The 21,448-nt window shown below is 40.1% G+C and overlaps 1 protein-coding gene across 2 annotated transcripts; it reads left to right on the forward strand.

Annotated features, from left to right (window-relative positions):
• Positions 1-685: 685 nt before the first annotated feature.
• hspa4l (heat shock protein 4 like) lies at positions 686-21,392 on the forward strand. 2 transcript variants are annotated; one of them, XM_060933059.1, is made up of 19 exons: positions 686-993; positions 2,224-2,281; positions 2,399-2,539; positions 3,539-3,661; positions 3,759-3,858; positions 4,435-4,568; positions 4,694-4,938; positions 5,128-5,204; positions 5,279-5,430; positions 6,188-6,294; positions 7,549-7,682; positions 9,540-9,736; positions 10,029-10,106; positions 10,179-10,322; positions 12,338-12,463; positions 14,531-14,638; positions 15,995-16,114; positions 20,197-20,358; positions 20,478-21,392. In XM_060933059.1, exons 1-19 carry the CDS (start codon positions 887-889, stop codon positions 20,637-20,639), a joined length of 2,475 nt encoding a protein of 824 aa, XP_060789042.1. In that variant the 5' UTR covers positions 686-886; the 3' UTR covers positions 20,640-21,392. The 2 variants fall into 2 exon arrangements, with proteins under 2 accessions (XP_060789042.1, XP_060789043.1); XM_060933060.1 differs by having other exon boundaries at positions 10,200-10,322.
• The last annotated feature ends 56 nt before the right edge of the window (positions 21,393-21,448 follow it).

The following is a 21,448-nucleotide window of genomic DNA, read 5'->3' on the forward strand; positions in this document are numbered from 1 at the left end:
TATGGGCGAGAGGCGGGGTACCCCCTGGACAAGTCACCAGATCATCGCAGGGCTGATGCATAGAGGCAAACAACCATTCACACCTTTAATCAATTTAGAGCCACCAATTAGCCTAACCTGCATGTCTTTGGACTGTGGGGGAAACCGGAGCACCCGAAGGAAACCCACGCGGACACGGGGAGAACATGCGAACTCCACACAGAAAGGCCCCCGTTGGCCACTGGGCTCGAACCCGGACCTTCTTGCTGTGAGGCTACAGTGCTAACCACTACACCACCATGCCATCTTGACATGTTCATTTTCTAAAACACTCTCTGGGTCATGTTTATACTGTACCATTTTCCCTTTCTTTTTAACTTGTATTTGCCACAAAATTTCCAATGAATTATGTTCCCCACATTATTATTATTATTATTATTATTATTATTATTATGTTAGTTGACCTAGTGACAGTTTGGGCGTCTCTTATTGGTCACTCAGCTGCCCGGTCAGTCCTGATGACGTAGGCAGCCTACCCGTCTTGCGAGCTTCTAGATTTTTCCTCCTTATTTCTCTCGTTGCACCAATCAAGCTGCTGTTCTGCGTCCTCTATCCAATCATAACGCGCAGGGGGCGGGGCCACATCTTTATTCCAGTGCGCAGTTTTACCGGTGGAGAACATCACATCAGTGCAGGCTGCGAGAATTCAGCAGAACCGTCCTGTTTTAGGATTAGTCTATTTAAAAAAAAAAAAACAACCGCTTAGCTTACATAATAGCTAGTGACCCTTACGTCGATTCTAAACGCACGGTAGATAGGTATATTTGAGATAAACGGTGGTGGGTTATTCTCATCCAAATTATAAAAGAGAGTGTTTAGAAGTGACGAGACAGAATAACGGTTGAACATGTCTGTGGTAGGCTTTGATGTGGGTTTTCAGAACTGTTACATCGCTGTTGCCAGGAGCGGCGGCATTGAAACCATTGCAAATGAATACAGTGACAGATGCACTCCGTAAGTACACGACTGTAAAACGATGCTGTAGTTTGTTACGCAGTGTTTTCTGGTCATGCTCCCAATTCCACGGTTTTTTTGTCCCTTGCCTGCTGTTGGGATGTTCCTATTGGACACAGGTTACATTGGCCTGTGTTTTGTATGACAGAGGGAGAATTGTTTCCACCCTAATTTCATTGAAAGCGAGAAGAGGTGTCTGCTTCACTGTAACTGAGCACAGGTGCAGTGGCTTAAGGGCCAAAGCTACGCCCTGACTGAGGTTAAACCTGTGTTACCTCGGTAATGGCTCTCTGTAAGAGCTTATTATTTTGGCTTCTACACTGCTGCCTGTCAAAACTTATGAATAATGACTTATTTGATTAATCACTGTTTAGGTTGCTGTAATATAAAAATGTTCTCTTACAGTATAAGTTCATAGCATGTACACTACCGTTCAAAAGTTTGGGGTCACTTTGAAATGTCCTTATTTTTGAAAGAAAAGCACTGTTCTTTTCAATGACGATCACTTTAAACTAATCAGAAATCCACTCTATACATTGCTAATGTGGTAAATGACTATTCTAGCTGCAAATGTCTGGTTTTTGGTGCAATATCTCCATAGGTGTATAGAGGCCCATTTCCAGCAACTCTCACTCCAGTGTTCTAATGGTACAATGTGTTTGCTCATTGCCTCAGAAGGCTAATGGATGATTAGAAAACCCTTGTACAATCATGTTAGCACAGCTGAAAACAGTTGAGCTCTTTAGAGAAGCTATAAAACTGACCTTCCTTTGAGCAGATTGAGTTTCTGGAGCATCACATTTGTGGGGTCGATTAAATGCTCAAAATGGCCAGAAAAATGTCTTGACTATATTTTCTATTCATTTTACAATTTATGGTGGTAAATAAAAGTGTGACTTTTCATGGAAAACACAAAATTGTCTGGGTGACCCCAAACTTTTGAACGGTAGTGTACAGTCTCCACGGCCTAAGGAAAGTGGTTGTCTTATACTTTTAATAGTTAAAGTGAACAGAACTAATTCTCAAGTATTCAACAAGCTCCTGATAAAATATTAATAGTGTGGTTACCATTACAGCATTCCCCAAAACACTACATTTGTGAAAGCAGGTTGAAGGTGCTCTCTCAGGTTCTGACCTGTTGTCTGGATAGCCCTGTTGATCCCGGGGATTGAGTGTCTTGTGTATGCTATGATGTCAAAGATATATCAAAGTCGTCTTGTTTTCCCACAGGGCTTGTATTTCTTTGGCATCAAAAAACAGAACCATTGGAAATGCCGCAAAGAGTCAGGTATCTTTTTTTTTTTTCTGTTCTAGTGGTAGATTTGTCCTGTCAGAAAAGAAACCCAAGAATTCCCAAGATTTTGGGAATTGTGAGATATTGAACATAAAACATTTTTTCTTACAGATCATAACAAACTTTAAGAACACGGTTCATGGCTTTAAGAAGTTCCACGGTCGAGCATTTGATGATTACTTTGTTAAAAATGAAAAATCCAAATTGCCTTACAGTCTTCACAAGCTTCCCAGTGGCAGCACTGGAGTAAAGGTAAAGTTTATGTGATCCACACTAGTGATGTTCGGTCATTACTGTACACTAGGGCTGCGTACTTAAACGTAACATCAGGTACAGGTACTGGTACAGAGGTTTAGGTACAGGTCCAGACCTGTACCTGAACAATTTGACAAATTAACATGTGTTCTTCTGAACTTCTTCAGTAATGACAGAAACATTAATAAACTGTTGACAACTTGTCAGTATCTTTATTCATAGAAAACCGAACATAACTAGGTTTCCTACCTCACTTCTCAGTCACCCTCTCAGTCTCACACTTAGTTAACTTGGGACAAAAAGTCATAAGTTGTCTCACAGCGAGACAACTTGCGTTCTGGCCCCCTGAAAGCTTTGTTACGTGATCCCAGACCTTACTGGTCTTCCCACGTGGCATGACAAACAAATTCACTCCGCGCAGTCCGCGGCCTTTAACTTACGCGGCAAAATTACACAAAGCAACAAAGGCCGCCAATGCCAGCAAAGGAAAAATGGCTGACCTGCTTTTGAGTCTTTGTGACCAATCAGAACGCTGGATCAGCCAAGCTCTCGCAATGTCTCGTGAGACTGTGGCGAGAGGATCTCAAATCAAAGCTGGCTCTGATTTCAAGTTTCAGCGTGGCATTTTACGTCTTTTCCAGTGCTAAATTTTTGTCTTTGTGGTAGGATTTACGCATCTTCAGTCACAAAATAAGCATATACTTGGTGTAAATTTATATCGGTACCGTACCGGTATTTCATGATCCGGTATTTTGGACCTGTACCGAATCGATTTTCGCGGTACAGTACTGGTACCGTGTACCGGTACGCAGCCCTACTGTACACCATGAATATGCAAAACTCTGCTGAAAAAGATATGCAGAGATTGCTGCCATGTTGTTTTCAGTTTTGGTGCATTTGTTGTCTGCAGATGTAGATAGTTAGCCATGTACCGTACAATTAATTGAATCACTTCTGTATCAAGTTTATGACAAAGTGTAAACGCCATTTTTAAAGGTTCGTTACTTGGATGAGGACAAGGTGTTCACCATTGAGCAGGTGACAGCTATGTTGCTCACTAAGCTGAAAGAGACTTCTGAGAGTGCACTAAAGAAACCAGTGGTGGACTGTGTGATTTCTGTAAGTGATATCAGCATTTTCCTTCACAAGAAAACCGTCCATAATTTGTATACAATTATCATGACAATTTACTACTTTTTTTTTTTTTTTTGGACAGGTTCCTAGTTTCTTTACTGATGCAGAGCGAAGATCAATGATCGATGCCTCCCAAATCGCTGGACTGAACTGCTTGAGACTGATCAATGACACAACGGCAGGTTTGTCAGAGAACACTTGTGTTTTCAGTTCCATCAGAAATTGACGTTAATAGAACTGGCCAACATACAAAATTAGGCCAGTGTGCTTATCCAAAATGTTGCTGTCTACGGCCATGCATTCATCTTGAAATCATAGTGAGCTTATCCTGTCTGAAAAGACACATAATCCCTACTATACCATTACAAAGATAAGAATCAATTGTTGAGGAATTGTGTTGCATAGACAGCTGTGCGCACATGACACCCTTACAGTCATGTCTATAAAATTCTTCAGTCATCCAAGTCATTATGAAGGTTGTATCATTTTGAGCATAACATGATCCAGACAGTCAAACATGATTTTCAGCACCAAGGACAGCGCTGTGTGAGCGACAACAGTGATATTGTTCTTCCTGATTAACGTGAAGTTTGATGAGACTGTGATTCTATTTGGTGCAAATACTAATATACTGATATGTGATGAAAAGATAAAGCTATTATTTCATAAAAACTTTGTACTCTGGGCTAAGTATTAAATCCCAAATTGCTTTCCTGTAATATCTCTCTGAGAAATGGCTCACTGGACTTCTGTTGCAGTGGCATTAGCCTATGGAATCTACAAGCAAGACTTACCAAATCCAGAAGAAAAGCCCCGTAATGTTGTGTTTGTGGACATTGGTCACTCATCTTATCAAGTGTCAATTGTCTCTTTCAACAAGGGGAAGCTGAAGGTCAGAGGCACATTCAGCCTTGTATTTTGTATGTTGTTTGTAATTTGTAATCATATTTCATAAATGCTCTTTACATTTCATACCCCCATCTAACTCTCATGAGCTCTGTCTTTCCCCTTCCACAGGTGTTGGCTACAGCATTCGACCCTTATTTGGGTGGACGTAATTGTGATGAAGTACTCGTGGAGTATTTCTGTGAAGAGTTTAAAGACCGTTATAAGTTAAATGTGAAGGACAACCCTCGAGCCCTGCTGAGGCTCTACCAAGAGTGTGAAAAGCTGAAAAAGCTCATGAGTGCCAACTCTTCAGAGCTACCACTTAACATTGAGTGTTTCATGAACGACATTGATGTTTCAGGGAAGATGAATAGGTAAGGTCATACAAAATGAATAGATTCATACAACATGATTAAGAAGCTAATTAACATGTAACAGATGTTCGTATTAGTCATCAATGAAATGTTTGTATTTTTGAGTAGATTATCTTCCGTGTTAGGTGTTTTTCAATATTTTTTGTAGCTTTGTAGTATTCCGATGGCAGTGTTGTACTGATTTGACAGGGGCCAGTTTGAAGAGCTGTGTGCCCAGCTTTTAATGAGAGTGGAAGCACCACTTAAAGCGGTCATGGAACAATCAAGTAAGTAAAAATAAACAACTTTGCTTCTCACTGTAGATATGCATCACAAGTAATTGGTTTCTTCTTTGTGGCAGAGCTAGGCAGAGATGAGATCTATGCAGTTGAAATTGTTGGTGGTGCTACGAGGATTCCAGCCATTAAAGAGAGAATCTCCAGGTTCTTTTATAAAGACATCAGTACCACCCTGAACGCAGATGAAGCAGTGGCACGAGGCTGTGCGCTACAGGTAAAAAGACGGCCAGCAAAAATGACACACACCAAATAAAAGGTCACTAAAGCTTAGTGTCTGTATAGATCTTCCTTAACCTGAAATTTTCACATCTGTCAAGAAGTAGAATATGGATTTTTCTGGTTTTGTTAAAACCAGTGTAGCAAACAAACTCAAAGGCTAGGCAATACTCAGAAATGTGAGGCAGGCAAATGGTCAGGTGATTTAGCAAAGAAGCATAAACTAGAATAAATCAGCAAATATTAACCAGACAATGGTCAAACACCAATCAAGACAAACACAAAGACTTTGCATTATGACACACACAATGTTGGAGCAAGAGTTTGCAAAGCAACACTGATAGTCTGGGTTATTTAAAGGGAAGGATTGCATACAGGTGAGTGGCATTAATAATCAGGTGACTTTGAGCAGGGACAGATATTTGACTGCAGGGCAAGTGACGAGGTAGAGGACTGAAGGTCATGGGAGTTGTAGTTTGCAACATGTGGAGGGAAGGACACAGGTGTGACAGTGTCCACCACATACATTGGTATTAGTTTGGAGATTAATCACAAAAACTTTACAAAAAACTATGTCTATAACTCATCTTGGATATTTCTTCAGATACCATACGATGTAAAACAATATGAAGAGTTCTCAGTCTGAACCATTCAAAACATTTTGTTGTGCTCATCAAAAAAATAGCAATTTATTTTTGTCTTTTTGTGTGCGTGTGTGTGTGTGTGTGTGTGTGTGTGTTTGTGCATTCGCGTAGTGTGCAATCTTGTCTCCAGCATTTAAGGTCCGTGAATTTTCTATCACTGATGTGGTTCCCTTCCCAATCACTCTTCGCTGGAAGTCTCCCACAGATGAGGGTGTTGGGTAAGAGCCATACAAATTTGGAAAAAAACAAACAATTAATAGACAAAAGATTTCTAGATGAAATGTAATTAAATTGTTTAAATATGTTACTAAATACTTTCAAAGGTTTTTGATTATCATTTCTTGACCCTTTGCTGCATTCTAAACCTAATCTGGGTCATTATTAATAGTGTCGGTCACTAGCTTTCTCATTTAAATTAGCTGAAAAAGTAAGGATGTTCATAATGTCCAAAGACATGCGGTTAGGTTAATATGGGACGGCCTTGGGCTGAGGTGCCCTTGAGCGAGGCACCTAACTCCCAACTGCTCCCTGGGTATGTGTGTGTGCTCATTGCTCACGTGTGTGTTCACTGCTTCAGATGGGTTAAATGCAGAGAGGAATTTCACAAGTGTGTGATGAATAAAGTTGTGCTTTCTTGCTTGCTTGCTTTTTTGGAGATAAAAAAGTGGTCCATTCTGAAATTGTCGTAGCCAGGGATGGCTGCCCCTGAATTGAGGGGGGCTAAAATTAAATATTTTTCAGTCGCAGAAACTATTAGGGCTGAGCAATGCATTTTTGTGTCACTGACATTTGAAATATTGTGGGATGACCTGTTACACAAACAGATAGGTAACTGCATTCATAATTTCTAATTTTTGTTTAAAATATTTCAAGTCTGTAATGCTCTACTGGATTGATGTCCTGTTTCCTCCAAATACCAAACACAGTAAATAGAAAAGCTGTTGAAATCTAAACCCACTAGACCTACAGTTTTATCATCGGTCCTTTTGGATAAGTTGTATTTTGATGGGAGATGGTGTACTTAGAATATCTGCTTCTCCTCCAAAAGCATTTACACCCACCACTCTATTTCACATGCACCTTCGAAGTCACTGCTGATGTGTTACGGATGCATCAGCAAAGCAGGCGAAGCAGCCCAAATGGATATCAAGCCACATGTGACTGACATGTAATTTATGTGACTTGGATGAACAGTAATGTTAATAGGTTCAACCATGAAAATGTTACTGTGGGGGGCGTCGTGGCTCGGGTGGATGGGGCGCCCGGGTTCGGTTCCGACCCGGGGTCATTTCCCAATCCCTCCCTGTCTCTCTCTCCTGCTCGTTTCCTGTCTCTGCACTGTCCTATCCAATAGAGGTGAAAAAGGCCCAAAAAATATCTTTAAAAAAAAAAAAGAATGTTACTGTGATCAAATACAGACCCTACCACTATCCTACTTACCTTTTTGTTACTGTTCTCTTTTCTTTTCATAGTGAATGTGAAGTGTACAGCAAGAACCATGCAGCACCTTTCTCCAAAGTCATCACTTTCCACAAGAAAGAGCCCTTTGATCTGCACGCATTTTACAGCACATCACAAGATTTGCCATACCCAGACACCGCAATAGGTGGGATGTGTAAATGAGGCTTATTGCAAATGCAGGATTTCTTATCCTATAAAAATTGGGTTGAAATCTTATTGCTGATCCTAAAAATATCCATTCCAGAACTCAGATGATCGCTTAGATACTTAGCTCTCATTTGACGAGTTGATAGACAGTACCACTGATGTATCTGAGAGAGGTGGTGTCCCAGTGTCAGAGATTGTGCATGCCCAAAAGATTTTCTCTCTCTCCATTTGCTCCTTATCCTTCAGTGTGACTGCATACAGTGGGTATAAAAAGTGTACACACCCTGTTCAAATGATAGGTTTTTCTGATGTAAAAAAAAAAAAAAGAGAGAGAAATAATTTCAAAACTTTTCCCACTTTTAATGTGATGTATAACCTGTACAATTCAGTTGAAAAACAAACAAATCTGTTAGGGGGAAAAAATAAAAAATGTACAATAAGCTGGTTGCGTAAGTGTGCACACCCTTAAACCAATACTTTTGTTGAAGCACCTTTTGATTTAATTACAGCATTCAGTCTTTTTGGGTTCACACCTGCCATCAATTAAAATGACTCTGATTAACGCCAAATAAAGTTCAGACATTTACTCAGTTGCATCCTCCAGCAAAAGCCAGGGTTCACAGAGAGCTTACAAAGCATCAAAGGGATCTCATTGTTGAACGGTATCAGTCAGGAGAAGGGTACAAAAAAATCCCACGGTATTAGATATACCATGGCGCACAGTGAAGACAGTCTTCAAGAAGTGGAGAAAATAAGGGACAACAGTGACATTACCGAGAACTGGACGTCCCTCCAAAATTGATGAAAAGACAAGACGAAAACTGGTCAGGGAGGCTGTCAAGAGGCCTACAGCAACACTGAAGGAGCTGCAGGAATTTCTGGCAAGTATTGGTTGTGTACTACATGTGACAACAATCTCCCGTATTCTCCATATGTCTGGACTATGAGGTAGGGTCACAAGAAAAACATCCAGGTCCGGCTAAATTTTGCAAAAAAAAAAAAATCAACTCTCCCAAAAGCATGTGGGAAAATGTGTTATGGTCTGATGAAACCCAAGTTGGATTTTTTGGCCACAATTCCAAAAGGTATGTTTGGCGCAAAAACAACACTGCACATCACCAAAAGAACACCATACCCACGGTGAAGCATGGTGAAAGCATCGTGTTTTGGGTTTGTTTTTCTTCAGCTGGAACAGGGGCTTTAGTCAAGGTGGAGGGAATTATGAACAGTTCTAAATACCAGTCAATTCTGGCCCAAAACCTTCAGGTGTCTGCACCAGAGCCCAGACCTAAATCCAATTGAAAATCTGTGGGGTGACCTGAAGAGGGCTGTGCACAAGAGATGCCCTCACAATCTGACCGATTTGGAGCACTTTTGCAAGGAAGAGTGGGCAAATATTGCCAAGTCTAGATGTGGCAGGCTGACAGACTCCGACCCAAAAAGACTGAATGCTGTAATTAAATCAAAAGGCGCTTCAACAAAATATTAGTTTAAGGGTGTGCACACTTGTGCAACCAACTTATTGTATTTTTTTTTTTTTTTGTATGTTTTTCCCCCTAACAGATCTGTTTGTTTTTCAATTGAATTGTACAGGTTATAGGTCACATTAAAGGCGGGAAAAGTTTTGAAATTATTTATCGTGGTCTCATTTTTTTTTTTTTACATCAGAAAAACCTATCATTGTAATGGGGTGTGTACACTTTATATCCACTGTACATGCTTTTTGCGGGTTTTCGAGGGTACATCTTATTCATGACTTCCCATCTTTATTAATGTTTTTAATTTTCTCAGGGATAATCACAAAGTAAGAGAGTACAGGATACCTGAAATAATCACAATTTTTTTTACCTTTCAGGTCGTTTTACTATCCAGCATGTTGCGCCCCAGTCTGATGGAGACAGTTCAAAGGTCAAAGTGAAAGTGCGTGTAAATGTGCATGGCATCTTCAGTGTATCCAGTGCCTCTCTGATTGAGAAGCAGAAAGGTGAAGTGGAGGATGTACAGATGGAGATGGAGCCCATGGTTCAGAATGAGAACAAGCAAGACGAGCAGGTGGAAAAACAAAACCTCTTTCTTCAGATCTTTAACAAACATACCAGAACTTAGTCATAATTATATTTTAAATAAAAGATGGACATGGTGAATGTGAACTGACTTGAGTTTAACATACATATGTAGTTAAGTAAATACCTTTGGCTGTTCACACGTGTTGGAGTTCTTCACTCATACAGTCAAATGCTTTCTGTGAGCAGGATCAGATGCTGTTCATGTTGATGTGTGTGTGTGTGTGTGTGTGTGTGTGTGTGTGTGTGTGTGTGTGTGTGTGTGTGTGTGTGTGTTTTAGACTAAAATGCAAGTGGACCAAGATAGTCAAGGTGAGCAGCCCAATGAAGAAGGGAAAGCACCAGGTTCCAATACTAAGGTACTTATGAACAAAATGCTAGGTTCTGTATTGTTGTTGACGTGTTTAGTTATACCCTCTGCTTGTTTACAGGATGGTGCATCTCCTGAAAAGCAAGAGCAGTGTGCAGGGCCAAGCAAACCCAAGACAAAGATGACGAGTATTGAATTGCCCATCCTTACCTCCACTGTCAGGCAGCTGGACAGAGAGATACTGAATAGCTTTGTGGAAGAGGAAGTGAGTTTCATTTATTCATGTATCACACCAGTTTGATTCAGTTATGATTCACCTGTGCCAGAGACACCAAGCAGGAATTGCACTTTGGTTTTCACAGTTGGATAAATTTTACAAATCAAAACATGCCCAGATGGTGGAGTACTGTTTATAGCTCAGAGAATAAATATTAGCATATCAGTAGACTAGTGTCTGCCCCATGTTTAAAAAAAAAAAAAAAGACGTAAAGATTGAACATTTTCTGAAAATACTTGATATCTAGTGTGTGTCTTGTCTTCCATCTCTGCCTGTTTTACTTGAGTGCGGATAGTTTGTACTATGATAGTACTATATACTGTACTGTGCAAAAGTCTTAGGCACATGTAAAGAAATGCCGTAGACCAAAAATGGCTTAAAAATAATGAAATGAAATGTTTCAACATTAAAAAATATATAAGGGTGTATCAGTTGCCCCCTAAAAATGAAAAGTTCCTCTGATCATGATGTATTTTGTTTTTATGTTCCTTTTGGTAAGAAAACACACTGGGTGAAATCACATCACATCACATCACATTATCTCTAGCCGCTTTATCCTTCTACAGGGTCGCAGGCAAGCTGGAGCCTATCCCAGCTGACTACGGGCGAAAGGCGGGGTACACCCTGGACAAGTCGCCAGGTCATCACAGGGCTGACACATAGACACAGACAACCATTCACACCTATGGTCAATTTAGAGTCACCAGTTAACCTAACCTGCATGTCTTTGGACTGTGGGGGAAACCGGAGCACCCGGAGGAAACCCACGCGGACACGGGGAGAACATGCAAACTCCGCACAGAAAGGCCCTCGCCGGCCCCGGGGCTCGAACCCAGGACCTTCTTGCTGTGAGGCGACAGCGCTAACCACTACACCACCGTGCCGCCCACTGGGTGAAATATTTTGACAAAATTCAAAAGTTTAATGGTGGCACCAGGAGCTCAAAGTTATGGAAAAAGCTGCTATTTTATGATATTTATGACAATTTCGATCACTTTTCACGAAACATTATGGCACCTTATAGAGTATACCAAATATCTTAGATGCACATTTTTAGTACATATTCTAAATATATTATCAAGCACAGTTTGAGTTTTAGCTGTTCATTGAATCATTGTTCAACTACTTTTAAACAATACAAATGTATTATGAATCACATTAATGCTTCTCAATCCCTTGCAAAGGTTCTTAACATGATCTCTGGGTCACAAGAAATCAATAAATGGAGTCCAACATTGTGATTCAAACCTTACGCGAAAACATAAAATAAGCGGGTTTTTTTGGCAAAAAATGAACCTCATGGTGCCACCATTAGACTTTTGAATATGGTCAAAAAATTTTACAGGATGTCTTTATTAGTGAAAAGGACCATCCAAACAAAAATGCATCAGATTTTATGAAAGTGAGGGCAACTGATGCACCCTTTTATTTATATATATATATATATATATATATATATATATAAAACAGTAGTAAGCCATTATACATGAAACAAAGTCAATATCTGGCGTGAGATGACCCTTTGCTTTAAAAAATAAAAATAGTAGTCTCAGGTACAATGAGTGCAGTTTTATAAGGAAATGAGCTGTAGGTTTTACTGAGCAGAACCAGCCACAGTTCTTCTGGACACTTTGTCACACTCGCTTCTTAATTTTGCACTAAAACCCAATAGCCTTCATTATGTTTTCTTTTTTAATCTGAAAAGTGGTCTCTTATGTAATAAACTGCTCAGATACAAACATTTTTTTTTCTGTAATGTTTAATTTTGTGCTGGAGAATGAACGTTTGGAACTCAAATGGTTTTGTACTGACTTGATAATGTAGAAGTCATAAGATAGAAATCTAGAACAAAGTGTGTATAAAAAAAAAAAATTAGGGTGCCTAAGACTTTTGCACAGTACTGTGTATTATAGTTGTCTCTGTTTACTGTGATGGTCAAAGAATACCGTGCATCCAGGGATATATTACATCTTTGCAGTTGTAATTTACACTCTCCCTTTCAGCAAAAAATGATCATTCAGGATAAGCTGGAGAAGGAGAGGAATGATGCCAAAAATGCTGTGGAGGAGTATGTGTATGACCTGCGAGACAAGCTGTGCAGCATCTATGAAAAGTACATCACTGAGGATGTGAGGAAATCAGCTTTTTAATTATTAATCACTAGAGGTGTGATGATTAATCGATCCCCGAGCTATCAATCAATTTCAATCCGCGATTCACAAAGTGATGAAAATTTAATGAATCACAATTCACTGATGATTCATGAACAATACAACCTAATTTCAATACAACCTAATTTCATCCCGATAACCCTAGATGCATAACAAATTTTGACAAACTGCATAATTTTGATATTAAAAATTCAATCCGGTATCCGGAGCTGTACGTGGGCACAGCCATGTTTGTGGTTGCTATAGCAATCTCGCGAGATCACGTGTTGCCTTGTGAACAACATGGTGGACGACTTGGAATTCCTGAAGCCACCGGCTTTTAAAAGCCCAGTTTGGCGGCATTTCTTACAATCTCAGTGCTTTATGTCCTCTCTGGACAGTGAACGTTGTGCCTCAAGAGGTGGTATTCATTTTAACACAAGTGACTGTATCTTTGTGTTTTTAAAGATTGAGACAAAAGCCATAAAGTTTTCATTGCTTTTTGTTTTTTTGTTTCTTAGTGTTTTGCGGTTTGAAAATGAAAATGTGCCAAAAATGACTGAGACTACGTTCAGACTGCACCCTGAAACGACCCATATCCAATTTTTTTGCCCATATGTGACCTGTATCCGATTTGTTATTGACAATCTGAACGACACAGATCCGATTTTTTCACATGCGACCCAGGCCGCTTGGATATGTGGTCCTAAATCCGATGCATATCCGATATTTTCACATGCGACTGCAGTCTGACCGGACAGGTCGTATTCATGCGACCTGCACGTCATCAACAAGAGACAAACGTCACTATTCTGCGTTGGCTAATCCCGCTTCTTTGGTGGAAAACAACAACATTTGTACAGTTTTCAGAATTTAAATAGACTTTTATAGAATTGATCAAGCTAATGGTGGATTTGGTAGGGACCTGGATGTTGATCTGTTAGCCTGATTAAATAAAACAGTTTCTATAACTGATTTATAACTTAAACCATCCTGTACCACATCGCCAGGTCTCGCCTCATCTCCATAGCAAACTGCACTGGTGTTTCTGCACCTTGAGCCAGCGCTGAGAGAAGTTGCAGAATTCAGCTGGCTATAAACAATCTAAATAAATATTTATAAAAATGTAGAAAAAGTTTATTAATATGATGAAATAAATATGTGCAAATTATTAAGCCTGAATTAAGAGTTTGGTAATACAGCGGCCGTATCCCAAATGACTGCCTACTGAAGCTCGAGTGCACTATATAGAGTTTAAAAATCCATTACTTCCTAGTAACATGTAGTGCACTTATATAGAAACTAGAGAGACATTTAGGAGTCAACCCTCGTTACCAGGCTACATGTTTTCATTTCAGTTCAGAAACAAAAACACACACAAGACCTCACACTTTAACACTAACCAGATAATTAAACAAACAAACAAACAAAAAAAGAAAATCATTAAACTTGGAGTGCGCTTTTTTTTTGTTTACGTATTAGGTAGATGTGCTTATTACATGTCAATTTGCGCATGCAGGACACTTTTGGGTCGTTTTCCGTTCATATTGGAGATCGCATACAAGTCTCATATAATTGGTAATGTGAACGGCCTAACAAAAAAATTGGATTTCACAACAAATCGGGTATGGGTCGTTTCAGGTTGCAGTCTGAACGTAGTGAGAGTTACATTCAAAGTCAATGGAGTGACTGGAGTCTGAATAAAGACTACAAAGGCAACACGACTTGTTTGTTTTTGATTGCTCTACATTTCTAGGCTGACAGTTAACAGAATATTGACAATGATTTGCATCAGTTATAAAATAGAGGGCAAAAAATATGAATCGTAATTTTAAATCGAATCGAATCGGAAGGTCAAAATCATGATTTGAATCAAATCGTGAAAAAACCGAATCGTCACACCTCTATTAATCACTGTGCCTTACAAAACCGTAATCTGCTTCCTCCGCATGTAATGTGTTAACATGTTTTATGAAGTAAATGTAGCCATGAAAATAAAGCTAAAGCAAACTTCTGTTGTGTCTTCTGCATTTGGGGCGTGTGCAGGACAGCAGTAGACTCACTCAAGTGCTTGAGGATACTGAGAACTGGCTGTATGAGGAAGGAGAAGACCAGTCAAAAGAGATCTATCTGGATAAACTGGCTGAACTCAAAGTAGGTATTCTAATGGTATAAGCTTTTTAAAATAGATTTCATTAATTTGATGAAGCTATTTTGTTTGGGATGTAGTTATATTACCCTTGTGGGTTTATTAAATGAATATGCATCAAATGACAGGACCAACTGTTGAAACTGTTAAATTAGTCTCCAGCTTACAGGACCATGGATTTTTAAATTTTTTATCCCCCCGCCCAAACAAAGTTTGGTGGAGGATATACAAACGGGTTTCATCCGTCTGTCCAGCCACGTTTTCATTTCCGGGCCATATCTTTTAAAATTACTGAAGATTCATGAAACATTGTATACATGTCAAACAACATGTGAACTGGTGCCTTTTGCTATTTTGGATTTTTGGGAAAAAAAAATTCAAATTTTTACATAAATAGATTTTGACTTAGTTTCTAAGAGCAATGTTCGTTTCTGAAGCATATATCCAAAACTATTCATGATACAGATTTGAAACTTGGTATACATGTTAACAAGGTGATGCAGATGTGCCTTTTCATATTAAGAAATTTGGGAAATTTAAATTTTTCATGTTTCCATGGAGACAATTTCAGACTTAGTCTCTCAGGTTAGTCTTAGGGGTCGGTTTTGTTTCCGGAGCAGAACTTGAAAACTGAGTGGTTTGGTCTTGAAAGTTGGTATATGTGTTGATTTAAGTAATGTATCTGTGCTTTTTGATACTAAGAAATGTGAGAAATTTTAATTTTTAGCTCACCTGGGGCGGCACGGTGGTGTAGTGGTTAGCGCTGTCACCTCACAGCAAGAAGGTCCTGGGTTCGAGCCCCGAGGGCCTTTCTGTGCGGAGTTTGCATGTTCTCCCCGTGTCCGCGTGGGTTTCCTCCAGGTGCTCCGGTTTCCCCCACAGTCCAAAGACATGCAGGTTAGGTTAACTGGTGACTCTAAATTGACCGTAGGTGTGAATGTGAGTGTGAATGGTTGTCTGTGTCTATGTGTCAGCCCTGTGACGACCTGGCGACTTGTCCAGGGTGTACCCCGCCTTTCGCCCGTAGTCAGCTGGGATAGGCTCCAGCTTGCCTGCGACCCTGTAGAACAGGATAAAGCGGCTAGAGATAATGAGATGAGAGATGAGCTCACCTGGACCAAAGGTCCGGTGGGCTTATGCCATGGGCTGCTGAGGTCAGTGTAAAGAGGTAGGGTTGGTTTCCTGCAGCAGAACTTGAAAAATGTGGCAAATAATATCTTGAAACTTGGTATATAGGGCGCGGGATATAGATGACTCTGTCTTCTTGTTATTTTTTTATTTTGCTTCAAAACTGAATCTTAAATCTTGTGTTTACTTTTGTGCACACATTGGTATGTCTGTGTTTCTTTGCATGTTTATAGAGGTTTGGTGAGCCCATTGAAGAACGGTACAGGGAGCAGGAGGAAAGGCCGCAAGCTTTTGATGAGCTAGGCAAGAAAATCCAGCTCTTCTTGAAGGTCTTGGAAGCATATAAGCAAAAGGTAAAGAAGCATACTTCTGTTTATCATATGACCCATACAGACCCGCACGCGCACTCTTAATAAAACCATTGGGAAATGTCATGTGACTGGGCAAATACGGATTTTTGAATCTGGTCCGGAAAAAGCTATATGCAGCCCCGGACCCGTTTCCCTCGCTTCCACCACTTTCATTTTGCTCTGAATTGTTACTTTGAAAAATGAACGACACAACTGAGCACAGTGAAAGTGAATTTTATTTTCCAGATGATTTCTCAGACACAGACCTAATTGAGCTGAAATTGTCAAAGAAAATGACAATGAACTGACTTGGCTTGTATTGATGTCTCCACGAGCTGACCCGAGTTTGAACTGACTTTTACGAACGATGTTATCTTAAAATCGTTTTCATTTTGAGAGAACAGTAAAGTCAGTTGTATTTTATAGAATTCAAACTGTTATTTCAAACTTGTGCAAAGGTGATTCAGCATATAAACAGTTTGCTGTCAGTCAAACAAAAATTGATTCGTTCATTTTTCACACATCATTGTTCATTGATTTCCACTGTGTACGTTGGTTAAAAAAGATCATATGATAAAATGTTTACTGACTGAGTTAGGTCAGGCTGGACAGGAAAATATTTGGCTCTTAGTCATTTGTACAGACTTCAAGCTAAATATTTTCCCGTCTGGTCTTCCCACTCACTCAGTAAGTATAGTGGTGCTTGAAAGTTTGTGAACCCTTTAGAATTTTCTATATTTCTGCATAAATATGACCTAAAACATCAGATTTTCACACAAGTCCTACAAGTAGATAAAGAGAACCCAGTTAAACAAATGAGACAAAAATATTATACTTGGTCATTTATTTATTGAGGAAAATGATCCAATATTACATATCTGTGAGTGGCAAAAGTATGTGAACCTCTAGGATTAGCAGTTAATTTGAGTTAATAGAGTCAGGTGTTTTCAATCAATGGGATGACAATCAGGTGTGAGTGGGCACCCTGTTTTATTTAAAGAACAGGGATCTATCAAAGTCTGATCTTCACAACACGTTTGTGGAAGTGTATCATGGCATGAACAAAGGAGATTTCTGAGGACCTCAGAAAAAGCATTGTTGATGCTCATCAGGCTGGAAAAGGTTACAAAACCATCTCTAAAGAGTTTGGACTCCACCAATCCACAGTCACACAGATTGTGTACAAATGAAGGAAATTCAAGACCATTGTTACCCTCTCCAGGAGTGGTCGACCAACAAAGATCACTCCAAGAGCAAGGCGTGTAATAGTCAGCGAGGTCACAAAGGACTGCAGGGTAACTTCTAAGCAACTGAAGGCCTCTCTCACATTGGCTAATGTTCATGAGTCCACCATCAGGAGAACACTGAACAACAGTGGTGTGCATGGCAGGGTTGCAAGGAGAAAGCCACTGCTCTCCAAAAAGAAGATTGCTGCTCGTCTGCAGTTTGCTAAAGGTCACATGGACAAGACCAGAAGGCTATTGGAAAAATGTTTTATGGATGGATGAGACCAAAATAGAACTTTTTGCTTTAAATGAGAAGCATTATGTTTGGAGAAAGGAAAACAGTGCATTCCAGCATAAGAACCTTATCCCATCTGTGAAACATGGTGGTGGTAGTATCATGGTTTGGGCCTGTTTTGCTGCATCTGGGCCAGGACGGCTTACCATCATTGATGGAACAATGAATTCTGAATTATACCAGCGAATTCTAAAGGAAAATGTCAGGACATCTGTCCATGAACTGAATCTCAAGAGAAGGCAGGTCATACAGCAAGACAACGACCCTAAGCACACAAGTCGTTCTACCAAAGAATGGTTAAAGAAGAAGAAAGTTAATGTTTTGGAATGGCCACGTCAAAGTCCTGACCTTAATCCAATCGAAATGTTGTGGAAGGACCTGAAGTGAGTTCATGTGAGGAAACCCACCAGCATCCCAGAGTTGAAGCTGTTCTGTACGGAGGAATGGGCTAAAATTCCTCCAAGCCGGTGTGCAGGACTGATCAACAGTTACCGGAAACGTTTAGTTGCAGTTATTGCTGCACAAGGGGGTCACACCAGATACTGAAAGCAAAGGTTCACATACTTTTGCCACTCAGATATGTAATATGGGATCATTTTCCTCAATAAATAAATGACCAAGTATAATACTTTTGTGTCATTTGTTTAACTGGGTTCTCTTTATCTACTTTTAGGACTTGTGTGAAAATTTGATGATGTTTTAGGCCATATTTATGCACAAATATAGACAATTCTAAAGGGTTCACAAACTTTCAAGCACCACTGTACATAGTATTCTACACTGCTAAGGTGTTGAGCAGCTGATATTGCTAAAGTAATTGTCTAGTAATTTGAAGGCACATAGCTTGTCAAGATTACTGCTAAGAATCCATTCATTCATTATCTGTAGCCGCTTATCCTGTGCAGGGTCACAGGCAAGCTGGAGCCTATCCCAGCTGACTATGGGTGAGAGGCGGGGTACACCCTGGACAAGTCGCCAGGTCATCGCAGGGTCAACACATAGAGACAAACAACCATTCACACCTATAGGCTACGTTTACATTACGTCAAATCAGCGGATCATCAGATTAACGTTCTTAAAACGATTCGCGTTTACACTAAAACCGTTAGCCGTGCACACAGCAACACCAATACACGGATACGCTCGGCTCCGCAGGCATCCTGCGCTCCAAATCACTCCGCCCTGAACAGCGAGTGCCCTCTGGAGGGTGCGCACTCCGGCCCTGCGCAGCTCACACAGCGCGCGAGTGAAGTGCACAAGCCACAATTCGGGACTGAGCCGCTGTGTGTGTGATCCCAGCGCATATCACTTACTACTTGCAAGTGGAAGGATGGCAAGCCTAAAGACAATCATAACTACACAATGGGCAGTATTTGCATCAGTATTTGCAGTATTTTCATACTTTTATACTCTTTAATGAAAGGTGATACAAGGCGGAAGTCCGCGCTGTTTTTCAGCAGTCGCGTCACATGACCAACGCCAGCGAATCAGGAAGGTGGATGTCACAGTGACGTTGTCCAATGAGGATGCCAGCTAGAGCTCAGCACAGCCTATTCGCGTATCTCAATGTTTACACAGCACCGGACCAGATACGATCTAGATTGAATACGTGGACGCTGGCGGATTCTCGTTTCCCGGCTTTTCCAGGTGGTTTAATGTAAACGGACAGTGCATCCGCGAAGAAAACGAGACAGATACGGTCTAATGTAAATGTAGCCATAGTCAATTTAGAGCCACCAATTAGCCTAACCTGCATGTCTTTGGACTGTGGGGGAAACCGGAGCACCCAGAGGAAACTCATGCAAACACGGGGAGAACATGCAAACTCCACACAGAAAGGCCCTCGTTGGCTGCTGGGCTCAAACCCAGAACCTTCTTGCTGTGAGGCGACAGTGCGAACCCCTACACCACCTTGCCACCCCCTGCTAAGAATTTAAAATATTAAATAGTTTTGATTTGTTTGGTGCACATCTTGGTCACTGAATACTTCTATAAGAGTTATTTCATACTGGTAATAACCTCATTATTATTTCAAAATAGCAGAAAACCCTTGTATGAACAAGTGTGTCCAAGCTTACGACTGGTGATGAATGAAAATCTATCAAAGTCTTTTGCTCCCAAATATAATGGTGTATTAGAAATGAGCTGTTATGGTAGTATTCTTCTGGGAGAAGTTTACCACCTCCCTTTAAAGCATTTTATAATGGATTTTCTAAAGATCACTGCACTGCTGGGACTGGCCTAATTACTGTCACAATGCTAATCATTTTAATTATCCACAGCCTGCTAAGTCGGTCTTGTTTAGGTTATGTTCTCTACAGAACTCTGTGCGCTCTTTCTTATTAGTGTGTTTTATTTAAATACAACAAGCAATTGAGGTATTGTAGTTTTAGGATTAAAGGTAGATACTGTAGGTTATATAAATATTTTAAAGAGATGTGAAACAACTAGAAATGTTGTACATTAGCTTTATTCACTGTCATTAAGTTAAAAATGAAATCTCCTCTGTGAAACGGGTGTTATGAGTTGTCAAGTTTGACATTAGAGTATGTTTTGACTGTTAGGATGAACGTTACCAACACTTGAGTGCTGAGGAGATGAGCTCTGTGGAGAAGAGTGTGAATGAGGCCATGAGATGGATGAACAGCAAGATGCTCGCTCAGAGCAAACTCAGCATTGCTCAGGATCCTGCAGTGAAAGTAGCAGAGATCATACAGAAGATTCGGGTGAGTGAAACTGTATCAACAGCCAAAAAAAAAAGCCCATGTTGTCATGACCCAAGCATGATCCTCTGAACAGATGGTAGTCATAGACCGAGTATCCTGCGTGTCTTCTTTGTCTATAGGAGTTGGAGGAGATTTGCAGTCCTGTGGTGAACCGACCCAAACCTGAAGTTGACGAGTCAGCAGTGGATAACAGGGCTCACAATGGTCCTGCAGCAGGACATGGGGCTGATAGCAAGAACAACCAGCAGACCAAGAACCATGGCGAGATGGAAGTGAACTGAACTGCTTATCCAGCCTTGCTCTTATTCTCGCAGAAGACTCCATCAGACCCGTGCAGCTGACTCCTAACCTGTAGCCATTACCTGTCTCTCTCTGTCCACAACTCTTCTGGTTGTAGTTTGCATTTCTGCTTGTTAAGTCTGAATTCTGGTTTGATTTTCTCTTGAATTTTTCATTTTGGAGTCAGTGTATCTTTTGAATGTCACAGCTAGCTCTAAAAGTAGGTCCAGGGTGAGACATCCATTGATAGACTGCTATAATAAATTATAAATAAATTACTTGTAGCTTAACAATGAAACAATGCTGCCATTCAAAGCAAAAATATATTCAGACAATGTGATAGCTGGATTCTAATCAATCCCAAGTGCTGGTTTTGTCAAGAGATCAATTTTACAGCATGTTTGGCACACATGTAAATTGCTATTTGATCATTTTTAAGGTTGAATAAACATGAGTGCGCACACACACACACACACACATGCGCGCACACACGTATGTATATGCAATGATATATATAGAGAGAGTATATATTTCTATATGAAATTCAAAGGTGTGTTGTCTAAGACTTGTAAATATTATATTAGTCATTTTAAATTCTCAATCAATACAATCAATCTAAGGGTATATAGGGGTCCCAGTGATTAAATGGCAATGATTCCAGGTCCAAGCTGTTATTTAGAAGCAGAATATAAAAAGCTCTTTATTCAAGTTACCTTTACGCATCCATTTCCCAATATCAAGTCCTTAGATTTGGTGGTGGCATCTAATAAAACAGTCTTTATGACCAAGGTCTGTTGGCTTTTGTAGAGGT

This window comes from Neoarius graeffei, chromosome 11 (assembly GCF_027579695.1).
Source record: "Neoarius graeffei isolate fNeoGra1 chromosome 11, fNeoGra1.pri, whole genome shotgun sequence".
Taxonomy (NCBI): Eukaryota; Metazoa; Chordata; class Actinopteri; order Siluriformes; family Ariidae; genus Neoarius; species Neoarius graeffei.

Bases quoted from the DNA above. Each gene is read 5' to 3' on its own strand.
- hspa4l (XM_060933059.1), top strand. From the start codon at position 887: ATGTCTGTGGTAGGCTTTGATGTGGGTTTTCAGAACTGTTACATCGCT. The intron at 994-2,223 runs GTAAGTACACGA...GTTTTCCCACAG, and splicing joins TACAGTGACAGATGCACTCC to GGCTTGTATTTCTTTGGCAT. The intron at 20,359-20,477 runs GTGAGTGAAACT...CTTTGTCTATAG, and splicing joins AGATCATACAGAAGATTCGG to GAGTTGGAGGAGATTTGCAG.